This window comes from Epinephelus lanceolatus, chromosome 15 (assembly GCF_041903045.1).
Source record: "Epinephelus lanceolatus isolate andai-2023 chromosome 15, ASM4190304v1, whole genome shotgun sequence".
Taxonomy (NCBI): Eukaryota; Metazoa; Chordata; class Actinopteri; order Perciformes; family Serranidae; genus Epinephelus; species Epinephelus lanceolatus.
In genome coordinates, this window is record NC_135748.1 from 8,828,477 (window position 1) to 8,851,173 (window position 22,697).

A 22,697-nucleotide genomic window follows, 5' to 3' on the forward strand; every position below is an offset into this window, starting at 1 on the left:
AGTTATTACAGACGTGTTAGTAACCCCGACCCCTCGACTCACTCATGGACTCACCTCTTGTCGAAAAGTGACTTTGGGAAATAGTGTTTGTTAAAGGCAGACAAAAACTTAAATAATAAACAATGATATTAATATTCCAAGACTGGATTTTTAGTTATTAATGTTGTTTCACAAGTCAGTGACCTTTTGACTTAGTGCTGCGTTGTTTGTGAACATTTCATTCAAAATAATGAATCTTTTGGGTAAAGGAACTGAACTGAATTACTTCCTGAAATGATCTCAGTTCACGTGAGCTATCAGTCATTTGCAAGCAACTTAATAATTAGATGTCATGAAAACGCTCATGCTGAAGGGTCGGACTTCAGCTTTCAGTTTGCAAACAGTATCTTTATCCCACTAAATTCTCTGTGCTCACTTCACTAGTTAGTGAGCTGAACTGAACATTAAGCTGTGTTTCAGTTCAGTGAGTGGGAATAAATGCAGTTGGTGTCCTGGTAATCACTGAACAATTCTTTGAACAACTCCTATGAACAAATCTGTTGTAATGAACATATTCTAGTGATTCGGTGCACTGAAAAGAGCTGCTTTGCTCATCTGTGTTTTTGTTTTTTTTTCTTACTTCTGGAACAGAACCTGGTTTTGGGTGATTTCAGTCCTCTATACAGTTGTCCTTTCAGTGGGCAGCTGCTGACAGCTGATGAGCACTGTGCCATGCCCATGTGACTTTCACCACTCTTACTATGTCCTAGAAAAACACACATTCACTGTAGCAGCTGACTTAGGCCACCGGTTCTTATTCTTGCAATGAGTTTTCTGTGTGTGTGTGTGTGTGTGTGTGTGTGTGTGAATCTGACTATCTCTGTTACACTATGTGGTTGTATTGTCTGTAGTGGGTGGAAGTACAACACTGTCCCTTTGAAGAACTTGGAAGAACATTTTGTTTATAAAAATCTCAGTTCCTGTGGACACACACACACACACACACACACACACACACACACACACACACACCTCTCTCTTTCTCAGTCTTACAAGGCAGTACATCTTAATTTCCTCTGAGACCCGTAGCATGAATATGGCAGTCACAGAAAGTGCTTCTATCATCAATAATAAAACACTGCCTCCTCTCTAATGAACTCAAATTACAGTGTTGATATGACCCTCATGATGATTGTTACCCCATCCTAAAATGTCTAATGATGCTCCAAATTCCTGTATATTTATTTTCAATTCATTTTGATCAGTGAAGTGCTTCAAGTAAAGGGTTGTACTTTAGTAGGGCCTCTCTTGGCAGCAGTTTCAAGGGATTGTGGGACATAAATATCAGTCAGATCCACACGAGAACTAATCTGTGACGAAAGATTTATGATCGTGTGTAAGCAGGGTGACAAAGAGGTCAAGACGGAGGAGAAGAGTAGACGGTAAACAGACAGAAAACAGAGGTTAGGACACTTTCTTATTGTTGGTTTGTTTAAGGTAATGATGGTTCTCCTCTTTTGTCTGTCTGGTTTCCTCTGAACCGTCTAATGATTTTCTGTCAATTCCTATAGAAGTGATAGAGGGCTCAATGTGTCTCTTTTGAGCACATGCACCGAACATGTGACCTTGTGTGTGTGACACAGAGAGCGCATGAGACAGCTCCTCTGCCAATGTACCTTCTGTGTCCTTTCTGTGTGTGTGTGTAATAGTGCAGTCATGCTGCAGTATATCAGTGTACCCTCTCTAATCTCTCCCCTCCAGCGTTACCACTGCAGCTTCTGGACAGCTTCACTCCACACCACTGTGACAAACTAACACATCTATACAGAGAGGTTTAGCTAATATTGCTGCTGGTTCTTGTGTTGATATTTAGTATCTAAAAAAGTAAAGTTGTCATGATTATTTTTAGTTAGCTAGTCTCAATAATTGCCTGTGAAACATTCAAAAACACCCTGAAGTGTACAATGATACAGTAAAAGCACAGTTAAAGATAGAAGATTTCCATATTGCTTCCGACGAAATACTCATCAAACATAACCATGACAGTTACATGCAAATAAAAGGCTGATAAATCATTAGTGTGTAAGTAGAGGTTAAAAAGCCTACTGTAATATGTTTCAGTGTTGTGCTGTTGATGATTTTGTAAGAGGAGGTGTCAGTGTTGACCTCAAGTGACCTTGCCGGCTCCAGCTCTCCTGGACTCAGAGCTAAAAACAAAATAGTTTTGGCATCAGTACGTCTGGGACTTTTTTAAGACTTGACAATTGTCACATGCTCAAACTAATCAAGCCGTTAGTTGTGTCATAATCTACATATCCGATGATGAGAAAACTATTGCATGAAATTAATTTAACATTATTTGGTAAGTGACAAATGTTTGGCAAGAAAGGTTCGAGGGGTATTTTAGCATTTGTCAGAAAACCTGTTTCAAATTATTGGTGGACTCAAATAAGTTCAGACTTGGCTACTAGCTGTCTTATACATATATAAAGTGTACATTTTACAAAAAAAATAAATAAATAAAAAAAAAACGTGATTACTCTTCCAATGGAACAGTAATCTAATGAATGTTATGTATGGATTTGGTAAATGGACTGCATTTGTATGGCGCCTTTTTAGTCTTCCAATCACTCAAAACGCTTTTACACTACATGTCACTCTCACCCATTCACACACACATTAATACACTGGTGGCCAAGGTTTCCATACAAGCTGCGATGTGTTACTCATTTAACCATTCACACGCACTCACATGCAATTTGATGTTCAGTGTTTTGGCCAAAGATACTTTGACATGCACACTGGAGGATCTGTGGATTGAAGCGCAGATCATCCAATCAGGGGACAACTTTCACTACCTCCTGAGCCACAGCTGCTGTATATATGAGGTTTTAATAAAAACAAAATGTAACTGGGGAAAAATAAAACAGAAAATATATTTGCACAATATATCCTTATGTGTTCTTATCCTTATATGGTATCTTACGAAAATGTAAATACAACAGTTCATATGATATTTAATGAACAAGCGCCCCCCACAAATGGTGTTGTAATGTTGTATACTTATCCTATTACATACTTAGTTACATACTTATCCTAAAGTTATGTAGGTTAGGTTTAGGAAAGGAAACATGTGGCATTGTCACATTACTAATTAACATAAAGTTAGGAAAGTAAAATTACTTAGGTTAGGTTTAGGAAAGTAAAGTTACGTAGGTTAGGTTTAAGAAACATGCTTGGGCGACATCACGTTATGTACTTAACATAAAGCTACATATAAAGTTTCATAGATTAAGTTTAGTAAAGAAAACATGGTTGAGCGTTGTCACATTATGTATGTAACATAAAGTTATGAAAGTTAGGTTTAGGCAAGTAAAATTACATAGGTTAGGTTTAGGAAAGGAAACATGGTTGGGCATTGTCACATTACATATGTAACGTAAAATTATCAAAGTTAGGTTTTGGCAAGTAAAGTTACGTAGGTTAGGTTTAGCCAAAGAAGCATGCTTTGACGTCATCACGTTATGTACTTAACGTAATGTAATGTTACATACTTATTGTAAAGTTACATAGGTTAGGTTAAGGAAAGGAAACATGGTTGGGCGTTGTCACATTACGTATGTAACGTAAAATTATTAAAGTTAGGTTTAGCCAAAGAAGCATGCTTTGACATCATCACGTAATGTACTTAACGTAATGTTCCATACTTATCATGGATACGTTAGTTAGTTAGTTAGTTACGTAGGTTAGGTTTAGGAAAGGAAGGTAGGAAGGTAATGTGCGTTGTCACATTACGCATGTAATGTAAAGTTATGAGAGTTGGGTTTAGGCAAGTAAAATTACTTAGGTTAGGTTTAGGAAAAGATACATGGTGATGACGTGCCTTAAAATAACTCCAAGTTTACTTGTTTTCACTTGGTTCCCAACACTGGCCCTGATTTTGTTTGATCCGTCCACCCCCCCAGCCTGACTCGTCTTGCTCTTTATCCAACTTACTTCTTTACTTCTGTCAGCACATTGGACACAACCTTCACAATGATTGCAACCTTCACAATTAATTGTGTTATAAACAATTTACTGGTCCATGATTACGCGGGTTATATACAAATTCTGGTGTATTAGGCTACTTTTTTGTCAGCATATGTACAAACAGTACATGAGAACAGCCTGATTTGCACAACATGTTTATGTTCTTACGGTTTTCTGATAGTGATAAACAACCTAAAACAGAGTTACTTGCTACATCTCTGTAGTTGCAGGGAATTTGGTAAAGGTCCATGAGGCCATGTAAGAATTACATTTTTTTGCTGATGAGTAAAATTCTTCCACCTCACTCAGATGATTTTTATGGTCACACCTCTGACTTTATCATCCCAACAATAAAAACAGAAGCACTTCTATCATATTAGAGATGGACTGTGTTTATGGACCATATCAGATCTGTTGTAAAAACCAATATCAGCTCAATATCACGGTCTGCTCCCACTAACAGGCATGAAAAGTGTCAAGATTCTCTGTGTGATCTCCCATCACCCTTACCTCCTCACCCTCTCTCCCTCTCCTCATATTTACTGAAAGGCGACTCCCCTCCCTCCCTCCCTCCCCTCCTCCCTTCATGACACACACTCTTATATTTGTATTTCCTACCCTTGCGCGTACACACTCTGACATTCACACATTTCAAACACTCTCTCTTCTTCAAAGACGCCACTTTCTCTATCTGACACCACTAATGATTTAAATACCAAGCACACACATGCACATATGCGCACACACACAATCTACTGTGTGTGTTCTTGGTCGATGGTGTTCCAATGAAGCGTTTCTTTGGGCTGGTGCTGGAGCGGCTGGTGTTTGTGTCCAAGAACCTCAAACTGAGTCAATGCAGGAAACAGAAGAAGAAGAAGAAGAAGAAGAAGAAGAAGAAGCAGCTAAGAGCCAAGAAAACCAAACCATCGGTGAGTGACAGACAGCTTCACTTTATTTTGACTCAGACACATTTATTCATATCACTGAAGACTGGTACTTGCTTCAGTTTGGGTTTAGTTTTCTTCCTATTGACACACCCTACCTTCAAACAAATTAACACACTGCGTTGAAATGTCTTGGAGTAACTAATAAAATGAATGTTGATGTGTTAATTTTGCAACAGACACACAAACAGAAAAGACAAGACTGTTTGTCACTCTTGCCTCTGACTATCTCCTCCTCCCTCTAATGCCTAAAATAGCCAGAGTCACTACATTCAACACCAGGGGCAATTTAGGAACCTCAACTCAATCTGTCTGTGTGTGTGTTATTTTTTGTGAGTCCCAGTTGCTGATAGAAAGGCATTGGCCTCATTGTGAGTTTATTACGTTCAAATTGACAATTTGGGCTGCCCCCGACTAAGAATTTTCCCAGTCAACCAATAGTCATTTAGGGCCATTAGTCGACTGGTCTAATTTATGACATTAATTTAGTTGTTCAAATGATTTTGTGTGGGCCATCACAATGGTTTACATTCAAGATCTGAGAAAGAAAAGTATAAGTAACATTGTTAACACTGTGCTACATTACAGAGAAATACAAAATCGTACTAATGAACCTTCATTAATAGGGAACTGCCCATTGGTCCGACAGCCCATTGTTCTGACCATATTAAACCTATTGCTCCGAAGTCCGTTCCGAAATCATCATGATGCCCTGTGGTTAAGGTCTGGTTAGGTTTAGGCACAAAAAACACTTGGTTAGGGTCAGGAAAAGATCATGGTGTGGGTGAAAATGAAAAAGAAAGTGACAAACACATAAGCCGTGAGCCTGCTTCGCCTCAAGCCTTTCCCAGCTGACCCAGAGCCGGTCGCGGCGCACCATCAAGGTAGAAATACGCCCGCCGGGAGCTGTTCAGCACCGCGGATCGTCGGACTAATGGGATGTCGGACCAGTGGGCTGTTGGACCAATGACATGGAACCCATTAATATAGACCTATATTTTATCTACAAGTGCACGTCACACACTGAGCGAACTGCCTGTTAATGACGTTGTTGGCAAAGCAGTAATGATTGTGCTAAGTGGCATGTTTACATATCACCTTGGGTTCATCCTTCACCTTCTTAAAATGATCCCACAATTTGGATTTCCTACCCGACATGTTATTAACTCTCCTTTGTAATAACAGCAGGTACCAGCCCTGTAAATTAATGTGGCTCTTGTCTGACTGCTGAGCATGGCCACTTCCTGTGTCTGTCCTTTCAAATAAAATTCCCACATGGTACAGTTATATAGTTACTGATTTATTTTGACAAGGTGCAGCTCCTAATAGAGTTTCACATTTGTTTGTTTTTTCTGCAACTAAGCGAGTGATGAAATCTTGCCGACTAATGACCTTTCTGGTTGACTAACATTTTGTTGACTATTAGGGGGCAGCCTTATTGACAATGATCATAACTTTAATGCACTTGTAACTTCATTTTGTATTTTACAAATATTCTTAGATCACTATTATATATGTTCTGTGATGTTAACTCAGAGCTACAGTTGGTTACTTTTAAAAAATGTAACTTTTTGTTATTTGCTGAAACTTTCACTGTAACCACACAGTAGTACATATTCATAATTATTATTTATGAATTATATTTTCTGCCTCTTTGTACCCTTCATTTATGTGGTGTAGGAATAATCATTAAAATTTTCCCAACTGGGAAAATTCATGTGAACACCCCCTCAAGTCAGAACAAGAACTCAGAAAGTTAATTTATTGCATGTCAATTTTTTGCTCACATGTAATAATAATATGATGATAGGCTGTCACTGTTAGTTACTGTGGAGCACCCTTAATTAGTTACAAAAGTTATTCATTAGCAGTAGTCAGATAAAGGAATATTTTTGTAGTTTTAAGAGATGTACCGGTGCAGCAACAAGTCTGGGACAAAATCACTGTTGTTTAAATGCTCTGAGCAATAAAATACAACACATCCTCTTTGTAGTGCCTACATTGTTTCCACATTATTACTTAAAGCTCATGAACATGCCAAATTCAATCAATCACTCAATCACTTTTATTTATAAAGCCCAATATCACAAATCACAATTTGCCTCAGGGGGCTTTACAGCATACGACATCCCTCTGTCCTTTGGACCCTCACAGCAGATAAGGAAAAACTCCCCCAAAAAAGACCTTTAACAGGGAAAAAAATGTAATCAGAAGAATGACCTCCCAGCGTGGGAAACGGGACCATCCAAGGACCACATGAATGCAGCAGTAGTGCTTTAATGACATTACCATACATGAGTGAACTAATCAGAGGAGAGGTGTCTCTACCCCAGTTGTCAATCACTGCTCCTGACTTGCGGTAAAACTATCAAACTAGGCAGCGCTGATGAAATATGAATCAAGATTATGTTGCTGCATTGCTGTAAAATTAGGAAGTTTTTGACCTAGCCATCATTTTGGAAACAGTCAAGCCAAAAAACTAAACAACACTCACCGACTGAAGCAGCCTTCTCATTTTACAGCTAAACAGTACACTAAAATATGTTTCTACGAACATTTGAGATGAGAAATAGGTAATGCAGTAAAAATCTTTATTCATATTTGATCAGCACTGCCTAGTCTGACAGCAGTTCAAGAGCAGTGATTGACATGATTGACAGCTGCGTTAAAGACTCCTCAGCTCTGATTGGTTGTTTTCCATAAGCTGCAGTAGATTCTAGCAAGAATCCGATTTTTTGTCACAGACTATCTGTCTCATGTACTACTATGTGGATGTAGTGACAGTTTCAGCAAATGTGACAAAAAGTTATTTTTGTATAGATTTTTATGCATTGATATGGGAATGTTTCATCTTTTTATAGGTAGTTCTACAGACACAATGAAATACATATTTGCTGGTAGAGTAGCCATTTAACAGCAATATAAAGTTTAATGCTGTGGTAAGCCTGGCCTGCTTTTGACCTTTATATCTAGTCTATCTATAGAGGGTGATATACTGTAATGTACACTGTAGTGCACATATTGAAAGTCCACAGTGGGTGTAAACAGCAGATTAGGTTTCTAAAATGAATAAGAAGGAATTCCATTTAGCTTCTTCAGTGTCAGGCATTTTATTGACCTACTGTCACAGTAGGTGTGCTTTCATTCACATTTTTATGTTTGCGTCTAAAAAAAGAAAGAAAGAAAAGAAAACCTGAGTGGAAATGGCAAAAATTTGAAAAATATTGAAATATCACAAAAACATTTTCACACTTGTATAAATAGTGTTGGCTTCTATTTTCTATCAGTTTATTACTATCAGAGAATAATAGTTTGGAAGAGGAGATGCAATTTGTACTAAAGTCCTTTAATGATTGCTAATACTTGGAAATAGTATAGTAATAAATCAGGATACTAAAAGCAGTGTATTTTAGACATCTACACACACACACACACACACATTTAAAGAAGAAAATGTCAACTGCAGGGGCGCGGAAACTAGAAACCAGGGCTCCTGTTGTCCACATGCTGAAATGTCCTTGAGAAACATAGTCAACCCCAAAATGCTCCCAATAACCAGGGCACTGCCCTGCATGGTCTGCTGCTATTGATGTATGAGTGTGTGTGTGTGTGTGTGTGTGTGTGTGTGTGTGAGAATGAGAGGCGAAATGTCATGTGCTTTTGATAAAGGTCTGTGTGAATGCAGTCCAGTGAAATGAAAACTATCAGAGGGTGGCCAGTTCTGTGATCTCAGGCCTGAAGCTTTTCTCCCTGCTATTGATGCAGTTCTGTTCCAGAGAATAAACCACAGTAGGAGGAGTGCTTTTAATTTAGTTCTTTTGAGATTTCCAGAATTTGATGCAGGATAGTACCAGAGATGTGTAGAATAGTGTTTGTTTTGCTCTCAGTTAATCATACGCAAAATGTTTAACACAGGGTTTGGTAGATCAACATAGGTTGTTGGTCACTAAAATGAGGGTTTCCAATTAATGCTGGGGTCGGCAGAAAACTGGAAAAGGAAAGAAAAAAACTGGCAGAAAATGAAAATACACTCTTCTCCAGCAGCTCTCCCCTCTGTCCTAAGCCCCTCCCACCAGACAACCATGGGTGCACACATTTCATATTGTCACACAGTGCTTCCCATACATTCATTTATTTAATCTTATATAATTGTAGAGTTTGCAGACACTTGGAAGGCAAAGAGGCGCTCTTTTTTTATCAGACCAAAATGAAAAAAGAATTAGCTAGCGACCACCTGGTCCCTCTTCCTCACTCCCCTGGGCACTAGCTTGGCACAGAACTTCAGGTGGTGGCTTTAGTGCCTGAAATTCAGCCAACCCCAGCGCTCAGTGACACAGCGGGCTGGTGGCCAGCAACACCGCCGAGTCTAACCTTTGTAACAGCAGCAACAAAAAGTTTGCTGATCCAGCGGGGAGTCAGGGCTGTCCGGTTCTCTGTAGCTGAGGTTTGTGCTGGCTGGACTCAGGTTGCTGCGGCCACTAACTTGGGGTCTGACTCTGGAACTGCCGCCTGCTGGTCTCCTGGCGAGGTGGTTTGTTGCCGCAGGAAGTGAGGCGGAGGACACACTGTGATTTGATGCTCTAACATTAGCAACATAAATGTAAACTTGGAGCCCCAGGTGTGAGCCTCTGGTTCCAGTTAGCACAAGGCTAAACTATTAGCAACATTATCTCCCTGAAACACTTTGCCGATATTGCCACGTGTTTCTAGACTTTCTTCTTTGATCAGTTTGTTTTCCTTTTTTGGGTTGCTTTGCTATGTAGGCAGTTGTTGGCGACTTTCTCTGCAGAATTCTCTGTCATTGAATCAGGCTTTCACCATCTCAAGGGACGTGCAAGCACATCTGCATTTGTAGAACAGCCAGTAGGAACTCCGTCTCTCTGAAATGACCTGTGATTGGCCAAAGTCTCCCGTCACGGGCTAGATTTTCTAAATTCTAAAATCAGAGCTAAGAGGAGGAACAGAAGTCTAGTTTTCTTTCAGTCCACTCGAATTACAGCATGCTCAAGGTTTATTTATGGGATTTTTGCCCAGTGACACCAAAATAAAACTTTCTAGCCCACCTGTAAGTGAAAATGAAGAGTGTTACTTTTGTGCTTGTTTTTCTTAAGAGAGAACAAAATAAAAGTTCCTTGCATTAGGAAATAACAAATAATTTCTTTATGTTTTGAATTATCTGAATATTTTTCATGCACCTCACTTTCCTCCCTTAATAATTATACAATTACCCATTATTTTGTCATTAATTCTAAAAGACCAACTGATACTGTCTGGACCTACTACTACTACTGGACCCCTGTGACGATACCCCAGATATTAAGACATTTAGCGAAACTGCGGAGACTCTGCATGCTTGATCAGGGTCTCAACTATGCCAAATCACAGTGTGTGTGCTGCATTGTCAATATTTTTGATAGTGTTTTCAGGGAATTATGAGTATCTTGTTGATATCTGCCTCAAATGAGAAAACCACTTGGAATGATTTGATTATATGAAACAGCCTTTGATCTCTGCCACCAGCCCTTTAGTGTAACAAATGCTGTTTTCTACCATGTAGAACAGAAACATTACAGCCCTCATGAGGCCACGATTAGCCTACTTTAAATGATTTGCGGACTAGTAAAACCCCTGCTGTGTCTGCAGGGTTTGCATGCCTGTTTTTATATGGGTGTTTGTGTGTGTCTAATCCAAGCTTTAGAGAATGTGTCCCTGCTCAGTCTGTCTGCATGCAACCACAGATTACTTTACATGATCTGGGACAGGTGTAGAGAATACTGTGGATTAGTGTACAGTATATATTTTAAGTGCGTGTCTGCCTTTGTGTGTGGACAGAGGACAATTTAATGTGCGTGTTTGTCTGTGTGTGTGTGTGTGTGTGTGTATGTGTGTGAGAGAGAGAGAGAGGGAGAAAAGGCAGCATTGAGATTAAAAGTGTATCTGTATCTGTGTGTGTGCCTCAGTGTGCCTGCGTGTTCCTATCCCAGATTACCCTAAATTTATCTTTCAACTGTTGACTGACTATCTGCCATGACATCACCAGTGACATTGGCAGTGACATCACTGGCGATAACACAGGATGTCCTTTTCTGATTGCTATTTTAATCTTTTGGGCTGCAGAATTCGGATTGATAACATTTGATAACAAAATGATTCCAGAGGGGATCATTGCTACCAGGCTGATACTTTGAAGTTATCTGTCGCTTTTTTAGATATGCTAACCATTAGAGACCTGCCATAGACCCATTTTTCTCTTTATTAGGGGGGGACAGGAGCTCTTTAGGGGAAATAGCAGGTCAAGAGTAAACGCCACATAGAAGTGGAGAAGTGGTATACATTCAGGGCGTTCTCACTCCCAACAGTCGCCCCAGTTTCTGATTATAATGGACCGAGGCACCCTTTGGTGTTTGTATGAGACGCACTGTGCAGTGTCATTATTTGATGCTCTGAGCAACGGAGATGCGAGCAAGAAAGTCTGTGTAGGGTGGGAAGGAGTAGATAGTGGATAAATCAATCAAGCACAGGACTTACACCCAGGAGACTGGTGTTCACTTCCCATGTAAAACTTAAAGTCAAAGTAAAAGTCATGTATGTCACGTGACATACCAAACTTTACATTAGTAACAAATGTCCTTATTTTAGGCCAAAACATGGTCTTTTTTCTAAACCTAGCCACGTACTTTTGTTGCCTAACCCATAAAACAAAGTAAATCTACATTGGTTTGAGTTTATTTTGTCTGTATGCATGTAACGAGTGAAAAGTGAGACACTTTCCTTGAGCGTCCAAAACTGACGCTGAAGTGGTACTAGAGCATCACAGTTTGATGCATAGGGCAAGAAACGAAACGTTGATATTTCCACAGTTGGGAATGAGAATGTGATGAAACATCATCTGAAAGCTAGGAACCTGAAGATTAATTTGAGACACAGCTCAGCATATTTTATCAAACATATTGTTTGGTTAGGCACTGATCAAACTTGTAAAGTTTAGAGTGTATAAAGGTTTAGAATTATGATGGAAGTATATGTTGACCATTGCAGCAATTTATGGGCTGGTACCATTTGTTATACAGATTTTGTGCAGAATTTAATATTTTTTTGACCACTTGAAAATTGATTAAAATGGTCAAGAATCAAGGACTTAATGGGAGCACTTCTGTTCTGGAATATGCTGAGGAACCCCCTTATTGTCGATATACCTATGAAAACCAAACATCCTTTAAATGACTGGGGTCTCTTGTTTTGTGCTTGTGAAGTTTCATGAGGCTGTGATTATTCTGGAGGTCACAATAGGTCATTTTATACATTGAGGTCAAGGTCAATAAATGGTCCCACGACAATTAAATGGCTACTATAGAGGCAAACATCATCACACACAAAAAAAACTGGGTTCATTGAATCTAAAAGTCTTAGCTTTCCAGTCATACCCAATTTATGCAGTTCCAAGACTTTCTGGGGACCCTGGTACGCAGAAATATCCAAGTACACTATTTAAGAATGGATGAAAGTAATAGATTTTTTCTGCATGCAAAAAACTGGTTATTGCCCAAAACTGCATGGGACTAGCATAAACTAGGTATATCTGTAGAGAGGAGACCCATGAGTACCAACAGAGCCCATTTTCATTCAGATATCTTAAGGTGAGAGGTCAAGGGACCCCTGTAAAAATGGCCATGTCAGTCTTTCCCTTGCCAAACTTGAGCCTAACTTTGGAGCAATACCACAAGCTAGCATGACACATTTGGTACCAACAGATGCCTTACATTGATGGTCTCTTGGATTTAAAAATGATAAACCAATCCAAAACTTTATAGTAATAATATTGGCAATATACTATACTTCTACTTCGATCTATTAGTCTAAACTAAATAAAGAATTGGATAAACTTCATTTCTGAAAGTTTTCGACTAAATATGATGAGATAAAATTAATTACATTTTGATTTTATTAAAATTAGACCAGGTTAAACCTTTGTCCTGAGCCCAGAGGGAATTGTTTGTCTGTATGCAAGCAGTTATTGATAGGTAATTAAAGCTGTGATCAATGTGTTGTCAAGTCAGATGGACTGCTGTATCCTGTTACAAGTTGCTGTTATCAGTGGCTGCTGACACATAGTCTGCTTCATTTCCGTTCCCAGAGACCTCAGTGGCAGTGGCCTTCATATCACTTGACATTAACATATGTTGTATCTTGATGTTTTGATGATTTAATCAGATTAAATTCACATCTGCAGCTCAGGTTGTTATGTTGCTTTTCAGGCCAAGTTGCCTTAAACCTCCTGGATGTAAATGGGCTGTTCCTGATTGGATTTAATGCAGATTGTCTTGATCTATGTGCATTGGAGACACTTTGCAGTCACATTCTGTATGTTAATGTACCTTTATTTAAGCCAGTCTTCACTGTCTTTGTGTTTTCAGCTAGATTTTCCACTTTAATATGAATGCGCACCTTGCTGAAGCAGAAGAGGCATGACAGGCGTGACATGTAACACGACAGTGTCTGCCTCTAGTGTGACATATACATACATGATGGCAGCGCTTTATAAACAATAACAATGGCATTAACATGGTGGTAACAATCATTTACCATCCCTGTTATATGGTGGCTGATCTCGTCCTCCGCTCTGAAGTGTAAGGAGCTCCCTGACGTTTTTTGGCCGCTCATCTTTTTCTTTGAGTTAGCTGCTAACTGCTATCAGCTACTTTTTATATCTCCCACAGTGGGTTGCAAGTATGACATGTCAAAACATCACACCCGTGCCACCCATCATCCCACTCTGCCAGCTGTCCCTTTTTTCATGTTTGTTTCTATGGTTTTAGGTGATCCTGACAGTTTACCTCAGTGACACCCAGCAGATGCTAACTGAGGTCCCAGTTACTCCGGCAACCAGAGTGATTGACGTGGTCGAATATTGCAAAGAAGCTGGCGAGGGGGAGTGTCACCTGGCTGAAGTATGGAATGGGCATGGTGAGTCCATCCATCCATCCATCCACCCACATATATGAGATTAGTAAAATTATAATAGACATTGTGAACATATTTATAAGAAAGCTACAGTTGGTAACTTCTATGAAAATAACTCATATTTGCTGAAACTCTCACTACATCCACTCAAAACCACATAAGACAGATAATATATGAAAAAAATCATGTCCCTCCTCCTGCTCATAGTGTTTCTAATAGCATTTGCTAGAATTCACTGCAACTAAATGAAAACAACCAATCAGAGCTGAGGAGTCTTGAACGCAGTTGTTCATCATGTCAATCACTGCTCTTTAACTGTGATCAAACTGTCAAACAAGGCAGCACTGATCAAATATGGATTAACATGCTGTTAGTGCATTGCCTATTTCTCGCCTCAGATGTTGTCAGAAACATATTTTAGTGCACTGTTCAGCTGTTAAATGAGAATGTTTGTGCCCTGGTCAACATAATGGAAACAGTCAAGCCAAAACAAAGCATCAGCCCCTGGAGTAAACTGTCTCATTTTATAGCTGATTGGTTGTTTCAATTCATGTGCTGTGGATTCTAGCAATTGCCATCAGATGCACTACAGGAACGGAGAGGAACATTTTTTTTTTTTTTTTTTTATCAAGAAAAGTTACCAACTGCAGCTTTAAAACAGGAGGAATGATAAAAGACGACAAGAATAATCGAGAAAGGTAAAATAAAATCAGCAGAAAGTGTCCATCCATGCAGATGATAAACTCTTGTAAATGACATGGTTTTCCATTAGCATCCACCTCGTAGCATCAACTTGCTGCAGCATGTGAGCTCAACTGGAGCATTAACATATCGGTCTATGCACACAAGTCACCAACAGACTGCTAGGTGATAATAAGAAGAGATAAACTGACATGACTCCAAATTAATATTTAACACACAGTGAAAGGTATTGGGAATTACTATTTTGGGAGTCTGTCATAATGTATCTACATATTCCTCCTTTTTTGGGTTTAAAATAGTGAAGCATAAACCCACTAAAGCTCCATTAACACAATATAATACCAATAATCAGTGTTGCTGTTTTTACAGTAGCCAGATTTGTATTTTCATACAGACATGCACACACACGCAGAACTCATCACCATGACCACTACTAATATAATTACTATTGACAGTCTTTTTAGAGCTTTAGAGTATTCACATGATTATAATCTGGAATTATATGGCAGGATAATCACAGTGGGACTCAGGCCGAGATCGTTTGCTTTGAAGCTGATTGTAAACACAGTCAGACCTGTATCACTGCTACACCTTGTGAAATCAATAGAGCTAAGTGCCCTCTGTATACTGTCGGCCATTGTAAACTTGAATAGACCAGTCCATCACATGCACACACTGAGAGCCACTGTATCCATTAAAGTGTGGCCTACATTCATTCAATCATAGCTGTCGAAGTAGGATGCACATAACAACACAGTGTGTTAGTGTAGCACTGTGGTGTGACTGAGCGGTCAGACGGGCTATAAATGGCTCCAATACTGCACTGTTCTTCAGAGGTTGACGCTGTGAAGCAGTACATAATAGATGGTGGTATAAATTGTGTTACTGTGTGATGAGAGGCCATGCCTCAAGGCCACAACTGGCCTCACGACTGGTGTGTGCGTGTGGGTGCTAAGCCATCGTCTACGTGTGTATTGTTAGCTATGGATTGATGTATTTTGCTGTGAGCATATTGCTGCTGGGTTTCTAAAAAACACAGATATAAATGAACTTTTACTTCTTTTCAAATTGTCTGCTTTAACTACACAAATGTGTAAATATTCACAGAGATGATTGAAGAGTTTGAGCTATAGATAAAAATATCAATAATAAACACAATCTTGTGCCAGTCAAAGTGTCTGCCGTTAAAGGCCATTTTTTGTGGGATCGTTTAACCCTTTGTTTACATTGTTTATCATGGATTAAGGCTTTAAAAATAGGTATAGAAAAACAACATAAAGCTCTGTAGTGTGTAATGAACCACTTAACGTCCAGTTTCCATTAAAATTTCACCTTTAAAAGCATAATATGTCATTTCTGCTGTTAGGGGACTGTCAATCACAAAATTAACAAAAGACAGACTTTGATGATGTCATGACGTAGCGTGGGATCATGGGAGCTGTTGCCTTTGTTGTTAAATAACCACCATTGCTGATGGCAAACTATCTGATGTCACTCAGGCAGAAATCATGTTCACAGTTGCCACGGTACAAGATTTTCATAATAGATAATGGTCTCAGAAATTATTTAAAGAATTATTATTATCAGTCAGAACGACCCTTAAATGAATGAAAACAGAAGGGTTATCTTTGGTTGAACAAACATTTTATTATTATATACATACTGAAACAATTTTTTCAACTGAAGTGTGTGAAAAAAGTCTCTGTTTTGAAAATAACTAAAATATAGTTGAGATTCTCCATCCAGTTGCATTTATTTTCAATATCGTAGATTAGCAAATGGATACAGTATGATGATCGTCAGTTTTACAGTATATCACCATATACCTTAAAACCTTTATATCGCTGCAACCCTAGTTCACGGATGGATAAGTTGATATGTTAAAGTTGTATTCAAGTTACGTGAATAAAAATAACTAAACTTTTATTTAATTCTTATGAAAGTTATGCAAGTAATGTGAGTAGGTCTGTCACTGATATGATGATATGCTGTTCCACAAATAATTGCAGTAATAATATTAGTGTTATAACCATTTTATGTTACTGATATAATGACACTGTAATAGCATATTAGAACAAGCACATGCTTTCAAAGAGCAATGGACTTTTAATTCTTAAGAATACTTAGACATTGGAATGTAATGCGAAATCAGTTGTGGGGTAGCTCAGCACTGTTATCCATGGTCAAAACAATCAATACTAAGAATAACTTTTGGAGCATGTTGTTGTAACATCGCAACTTTCCTGCACACATTGGCCTGGTGGCTGGCATGAGCCACTTGTCATAGTAGCACATTGTAATAAGCGAAATCAGTATTGAAAGATACAGAAACAGACTGGGTGACGTGATGTTAACTGTATGGGCTGTCACTGTTAAGAATATGTTTTCTCCTACAGTAAAAACGTCTGTTGTGGTAGCTACTGAGTTTTGTGTGAGATACACACCTGTGATTGGTGGAGATTTTAGGAGGGAGGGTTGTTGCTATTCCTGCAAGTTCGAGTTTGTATGTGTGTAGCTTAGGAGCGGGAGTTGTTGAAGTAGCTGCTAATGCAGAGAACACCTTGTAAGGCAGACAGATTTGTTGTTTTTGTGTTGGCTTTTGCTATATTACTATTATTGAGTAAAATTCTGTGACATTGTACAGTTAACAATGACGCATCATCCAGCATTTCCTGTGTTTCCCCACAAGTTACAGCAACTCAAGGGGTCTCTATTGACTTGTGACCGATTGAAAGGCACTGTTTCTTGAATAAAATCACAGATTTCTCTTAGTTTGTACATTGTTGGAAACATTTGTGATAATGTCAGTACACAACTGACTTACACACATTTTCATGAAATTCAACTCAATATATTTGGCATATTTTATAACTTTTGGATATTAAGTTTAAAATACCGTACGCATCTGTGAGTTTGAACAATGTTTGGCTGCATGGAATGAGTTTTTAAAATAACATCAAATCATCCAAAGGCAAGTAATAATAACAATGATAATGATAATTTAAAGAACATTACATGAAAGCAAAAATTCATCTGATTCTGAGGTTCTTCAGACAGTGTACTTGTCAATGGGAAATGAAAAAATATGTTGTTAAATAGAACTTCATATTAAAGTATGTAATGGTAATATGTAGTTTATAATATAACATTATCTTCTAATGAATGTCTTTGGATAATTCACAGTAAGACACAATCTGTAAAGGTTTGGCTGACATTTTCTCCCCCTCTGTCTCTTCTCAGAGCGTGTTCTCCCTCAGGAGGTGTTATTGTTGGATCTTCTCCAGCAGTGGGGAGCCAGGAGGCCGGAGGTCAGCTTCTACCTCAGACACTGCCCCTCCTGGACACAAGGTACAGCAAAACAAACACACTTCAGGTTGATTCCAACCCAAACTTCTTGTATTAATATAATAACTGACTGACAAGATTAGCTTTCAGATAGATTTTTCCTCTCAGTATTGAGCAACATTCACTCTCCCGTGTGTGAAACTTACAGACACAGAGAGCCAGTGGTGTGTGTGAGGTTGAGAGGTGAGGTCAGTAATTAGCCAGATAAGATGATTAGTGTTACATAACATGAACAGGGTAAATCTGTAGGGGAGGGGGCAGAGACGAGGGCAGGAAAGTGTTTGGTCTGCTGCAGAAATGTCAGATGATATTCTGCCAAAATAGCTGTTTGAATTGCTCATGCTTTGGTCAACATGTAAAATATACCAGTTCACAATAGATTCAGCATTATAATTAAACCAAAATGGCCATGGTGGGTGGTTTTCGTTAAAACTTATTCAGCACAAAAGAATGAATAAATGACTGCTGGACTGCTGCTGTAGTAGCGTCACTGTACTGTAGCACTGGTGTGCTTTACTGAGTACTCCCTGCAGGGACAGGACAACCTCACCACCTGCTGGTGCGTTCTCATCCTCCCCCCATTCATTAAAAACATAATTACCATTCATTATCATATGCTTGTGAACTGCAAGGTATATTGTGAATAATAAATTAATCATAACAATTTTTTATAGCCGGATTTCTTTAAACATGGCTGAGTCATGGAGGCCATTAAGTTTTTCCCATGTGTGTGTTCTGATATCTGAGCTTTAGTATCTGTATCTAAACCTTTATTTAAACAGTTTATGCTCCACCTGTTCTCATTCCTATCGAATGTTCTGTCGACAAAAAAACTGAATTTACCACAAGTTTCTATTCCTGTCATTTTCCACCCAGTCACGGTTCATGTGCCAGCAGATCTGTAATAGGTTTAGGAGCAGCAGGGTGAGATCTAGAGTCAGATAAAAAGAGCAGCAGTTCATTTGGCCGCCTGCTGTGGAGAAAAGAGTCTTCTTTCGCTCTGGTCCTCCAGCACCAGACTGTGATACAGATGTGGTTTTGATATGAATAAATGCCATTCAACATGTAATTGTCAATGGCTGGTCGATGTCCCCCTGCAACACGCAAACTGTCCCTGCAGTTTGCTGCCAGCTTGTTGTTGGCTCTTCACCTATTATCACAAAACCACTTCTTAAACCTTCCAATTGCTCTCTAAGAACCGCAAGCAACACATTGCCCAAATGTAATACGTTCTCCCAGGCTAATTTAACATCATCTGCCCTCTGTGGCTCCTTGAAGGTGCCTGTGGCAAGTTTGCACCTCCCACACAAGGACACACATACACCACTCTCCTACCAAATAATCAGCCCTGTAATGGAGAGTGAAATGTTTGTATAGGGATGGAACAGAGGTAATTCATTAGTCGTAAGTGAATTCAGCCCCACTGCAACTAATGATGCTGTATTTCTTCCTGTCACCACAACTCACTCTTTATTATTAGCCTACTGTTGTGTGATAGCTTCTCTGTTAAATCTACAGTAATTAAATAACTGCTTAATTGAATGTAAATACTGTTTTAAGTTATCTCTTGAATGTAAGATACTATTTTATCAGCTCAGTTGAATGTTAAGTACTGCACTGACTGCTCTATTGACTGGAGGTGAAACTCAGAGCCGTGTGGGATTAGCCCAGATTGAGCCTGTCTGGTCTTAGTAGAATTCAAAGGAATGATGCTATTTATAGATTATACACAGGGAGAAAGGTGGAGTGAGGTATAGATAAGGCAAGAGAGATTCCACTTTTTTCACTCATAATTTAAAGGGATAGTTTGAGGATTTTTTGAAGTGAGATTGTATAGGGTCCTTATCCATAGTCAGTTTGTTACATACAGCCAGTGTCAGCTGGCACATCCCCAGTTTGTAGAAGCGGGCTGGAATCTGAAACAGAAGCTAAGCAACGTACTGCTATGGATGGGGGCCAGGAACAAAACTTATTTTAGCCATTTTAAAAAAGTCCAAACCTAAAAAAATCTCTATTAGTTTAAGTGTACGCTATATTAAGAGTATTTTCACTGCTCTGCGTTGCCATCAGACAGCCTGTTCTGATGCGATGCTGTGGAAGGCATCAGTTCCCTGTCTGTACTCTCATCATAGCCACCAAACTCCACTGACAGAAACAGTAATTTTACCTCACTGAACACGGGAACTGCTGGTCTACCGTTGCTTTGAACACTTAGTAAGTTTGTGGTATTTTGTGATTTTGGTGAATCCAAAGTAACCCTTTTAAACACCAATTTCAAACAAAAACACTAACCTCTAACTGTTAGAGGCAGCAGTAGGGCAGTAGCTCCCGTTTTCAGCAATGTTAAATCACTGCTTTTCTAAATGGAGTCTGGCTTTGAAGAGAGCGATATAGTGGCCTCATTTTACCTTGGAAATCACTGTCTGACATTAAGGTATACCAGGGAAAATATTCTAAATGTAGCATACATTAAACTGATATTGATTTTGTTTTAGCTGTTTTAGGCAGCTAAAATACATTTTGTTGCTGAACCCCCATCCACAGCAGTACATTGTTTAGCTTCCATGCTAGACTCCAGCCTGCTTCTCCAAACTGGGGGCGTGTTGACTGACATCTACTGGATTTAATAAACTTTCCATGGATAAGTATGCCATACAACCCCAATTCAGAAAATCTGAACCATCCCTTTAATTTGTTTTTATCTTTAGCCATACTTTAAAAATATATTTTTTACAGATGTTTTTGATCTTCTGTCATAGCCATATATATCCTTTGCAGAGTCATTTTTATTGCAACACCTTGTCCTCTGTGTTTCAGTGTTGTTATAGCAGGCAAGTTGCCAGCAACATCCACTGCATCCTGAAGAAAGACAGAATATAAATAAGGACAGGGCTAACAAGGACACACGCTTCACCAGAATGCATTGTAGAATACTGACACATAAACATGATTGATAAGTACACACACTATGAAAGACTGTAAAAAAAGTATCAATATATTTGCAATACATAACCATTTTCATGGTAATAGTTAACTTATATTTTATATGCACTGTAAAGGACATGTGACTTTCCTCACCCTAAGACTGATGTTGCCCCTTCATTTGTCTTTAAGCTAATTTACACACGTTGAATGGTTATTAAAGGCCAAGGCAGTCAGTCACATGTTGAGCAGTCTGCCACGCCGCAAGGCTTCACTCACCTCTGCCCGTTTTCATTTCAATATTTCATGTTTCATTGTTCATTTATATTCAGGAAGTCCGCAGCCTTTGGAGCAGAGCTGGACCACAGAAGCGACAGAGAGTGCTAATGACAGGGTAGGTGGGGGGACACACACTCACACACACCTACACACACACTGGAGCTGGGCTTGGCTGGGCTGAGGGTGCAGGACAGGCTGCGTTATGCATCTCTAATTAGCTCAGTCTCAACATCCAGGATCTATTGTGCATTGTCTATATAAAGATCTCTACACTGCTAATGATACTGCTGCTATACGTCTGTGGCGAAGGCCTGTACCTGAATTTATCCTGCCGTGATCAATGTGATACACACACACACACACACACACACACACACACGTATAGTTTATAGGCTGTGCCTTCAGAGCATGAGAAAAGTCAGATCTACCAAATGCTATTGTATCTCTAAATCTTAATGGCCAGAATACCAGTACCTTTAAGCATAGAAAAAACACTGTTCATCAGACCCTGTGTTTTACCTTTGAGATATGTGAACCTATTGCCAAAACAAGCCCCCTTAAACCTAGAAACACCCTAAGGGACAAATGTGTACATTCATTTTTAAGGGGTCTCAAGGGTTAAAGCTGTATTATGCAAACAGTCTTTAAAGAATAGTTTGATATTTTGGGAAAAGGTTGAACAGAAGCCACAGCAAGGAGACATTTTGCTTAGTAGTGTAACATTTGTAGCTATTTTTTAATTGAGTCTTTGGGACCTTTTCAAACAGTCTATACTGCATGATCTGAAGTACATGGCAAAAGTGGATTTAGAGCGTGTCCAACTCTGCTTTTGCTAGTTAAATGGTGCATAATCTGGGCCCAAAGTAAGGCACAAGTGGCAAAGAGGGTTGTAATTTTTCCCTTTATCAGTAAATTGGTGTGGGTATAACGTGAATTCCAGCAATCAGTGTCATCTCTCTTGCTCTTTAAAAGCCAAGAGTGCCTGGACTTGGTGCATCACTGTTTACATGTGGGACTCAAATCTGAGCAGGGAGCAGTTTTCTGCTGAGTACTGCAGTAAGAGCAGTAATGTCATTGCAACGAAGATCAAAACTGAAAACTGTAGTTATAAACTTGGCAGAGAAAACATAACTAAACTTTTAACTTCTGAAATACTCAATGAAGTTACATTGCTCCTCGTACATTGCATGCACACAATATCTCTCTTAATGAGGAATCAGACAGCAGCTCTGCTCTGATCTCTGCTATGTTGACATTTTACAGAATGTCATTAATATTTTCCTCATTATGGATGTCTTATTTCACCTACCAGCAACCCATCCGCGTGTCCCTGTGTGTGTGTGTGTAACAAGCAGAGTGAACCCGCCTCTGTAGGAGCGTCTTACTATCTGAATAATACGTCCTTTCAATAGCAGGAAAATACTGCGCCACTCTCTTTAGACCAGGGTTTTGTTGGTCAATGACGCAATCGCTCTCTGCTGCCTCAGACGAACAATGCACCAACAATGCCCCTGACCACACCTCATTTTAAGACCT

General features: G+C 39.2%; 1 protein-coding gene across 5 annotated transcripts in view; it reads left to right on the top strand.

Annotated features, from left to right (window-relative positions):
- Positions 1 to 22,697, top strand: part of LOC117267087 (apoptosis-stimulating of p53 protein 1-like) — a 76,000-nt gene that overhangs the window by 9,566 nt on the left and 43,737 nt on the right. For 4 of the 5 annotated variants that reach the window (XM_033642729.2, XM_033642730.2, XM_033642731.2 and 1 more), the window contains exons 1-4: positions 4,644 to 4,937; positions 13,769 to 13,916; positions 17,856 to 17,963; positions 21,215 to 21,276. In XM_033642729.2, coding sequence (XP_033498620.2) covers positions 4,794 to 4,937; positions 13,769 to 13,916; positions 17,856 to 17,963; positions 21,215 to 21,276 — 462 coding nt within the window. In that variant the 5' untranslated portion in view covers positions 4,644 to 4,793. Of the gene's footprint in view, positions 1 to 4,643; positions 4,938 to 13,768; positions 13,917 to 17,855; positions 17,964 to 21,214; positions 21,277 to 22,697 lie in introns of those variants that run through there. The other variant, XM_033642732.2, reaches the window with a different exon arrangement.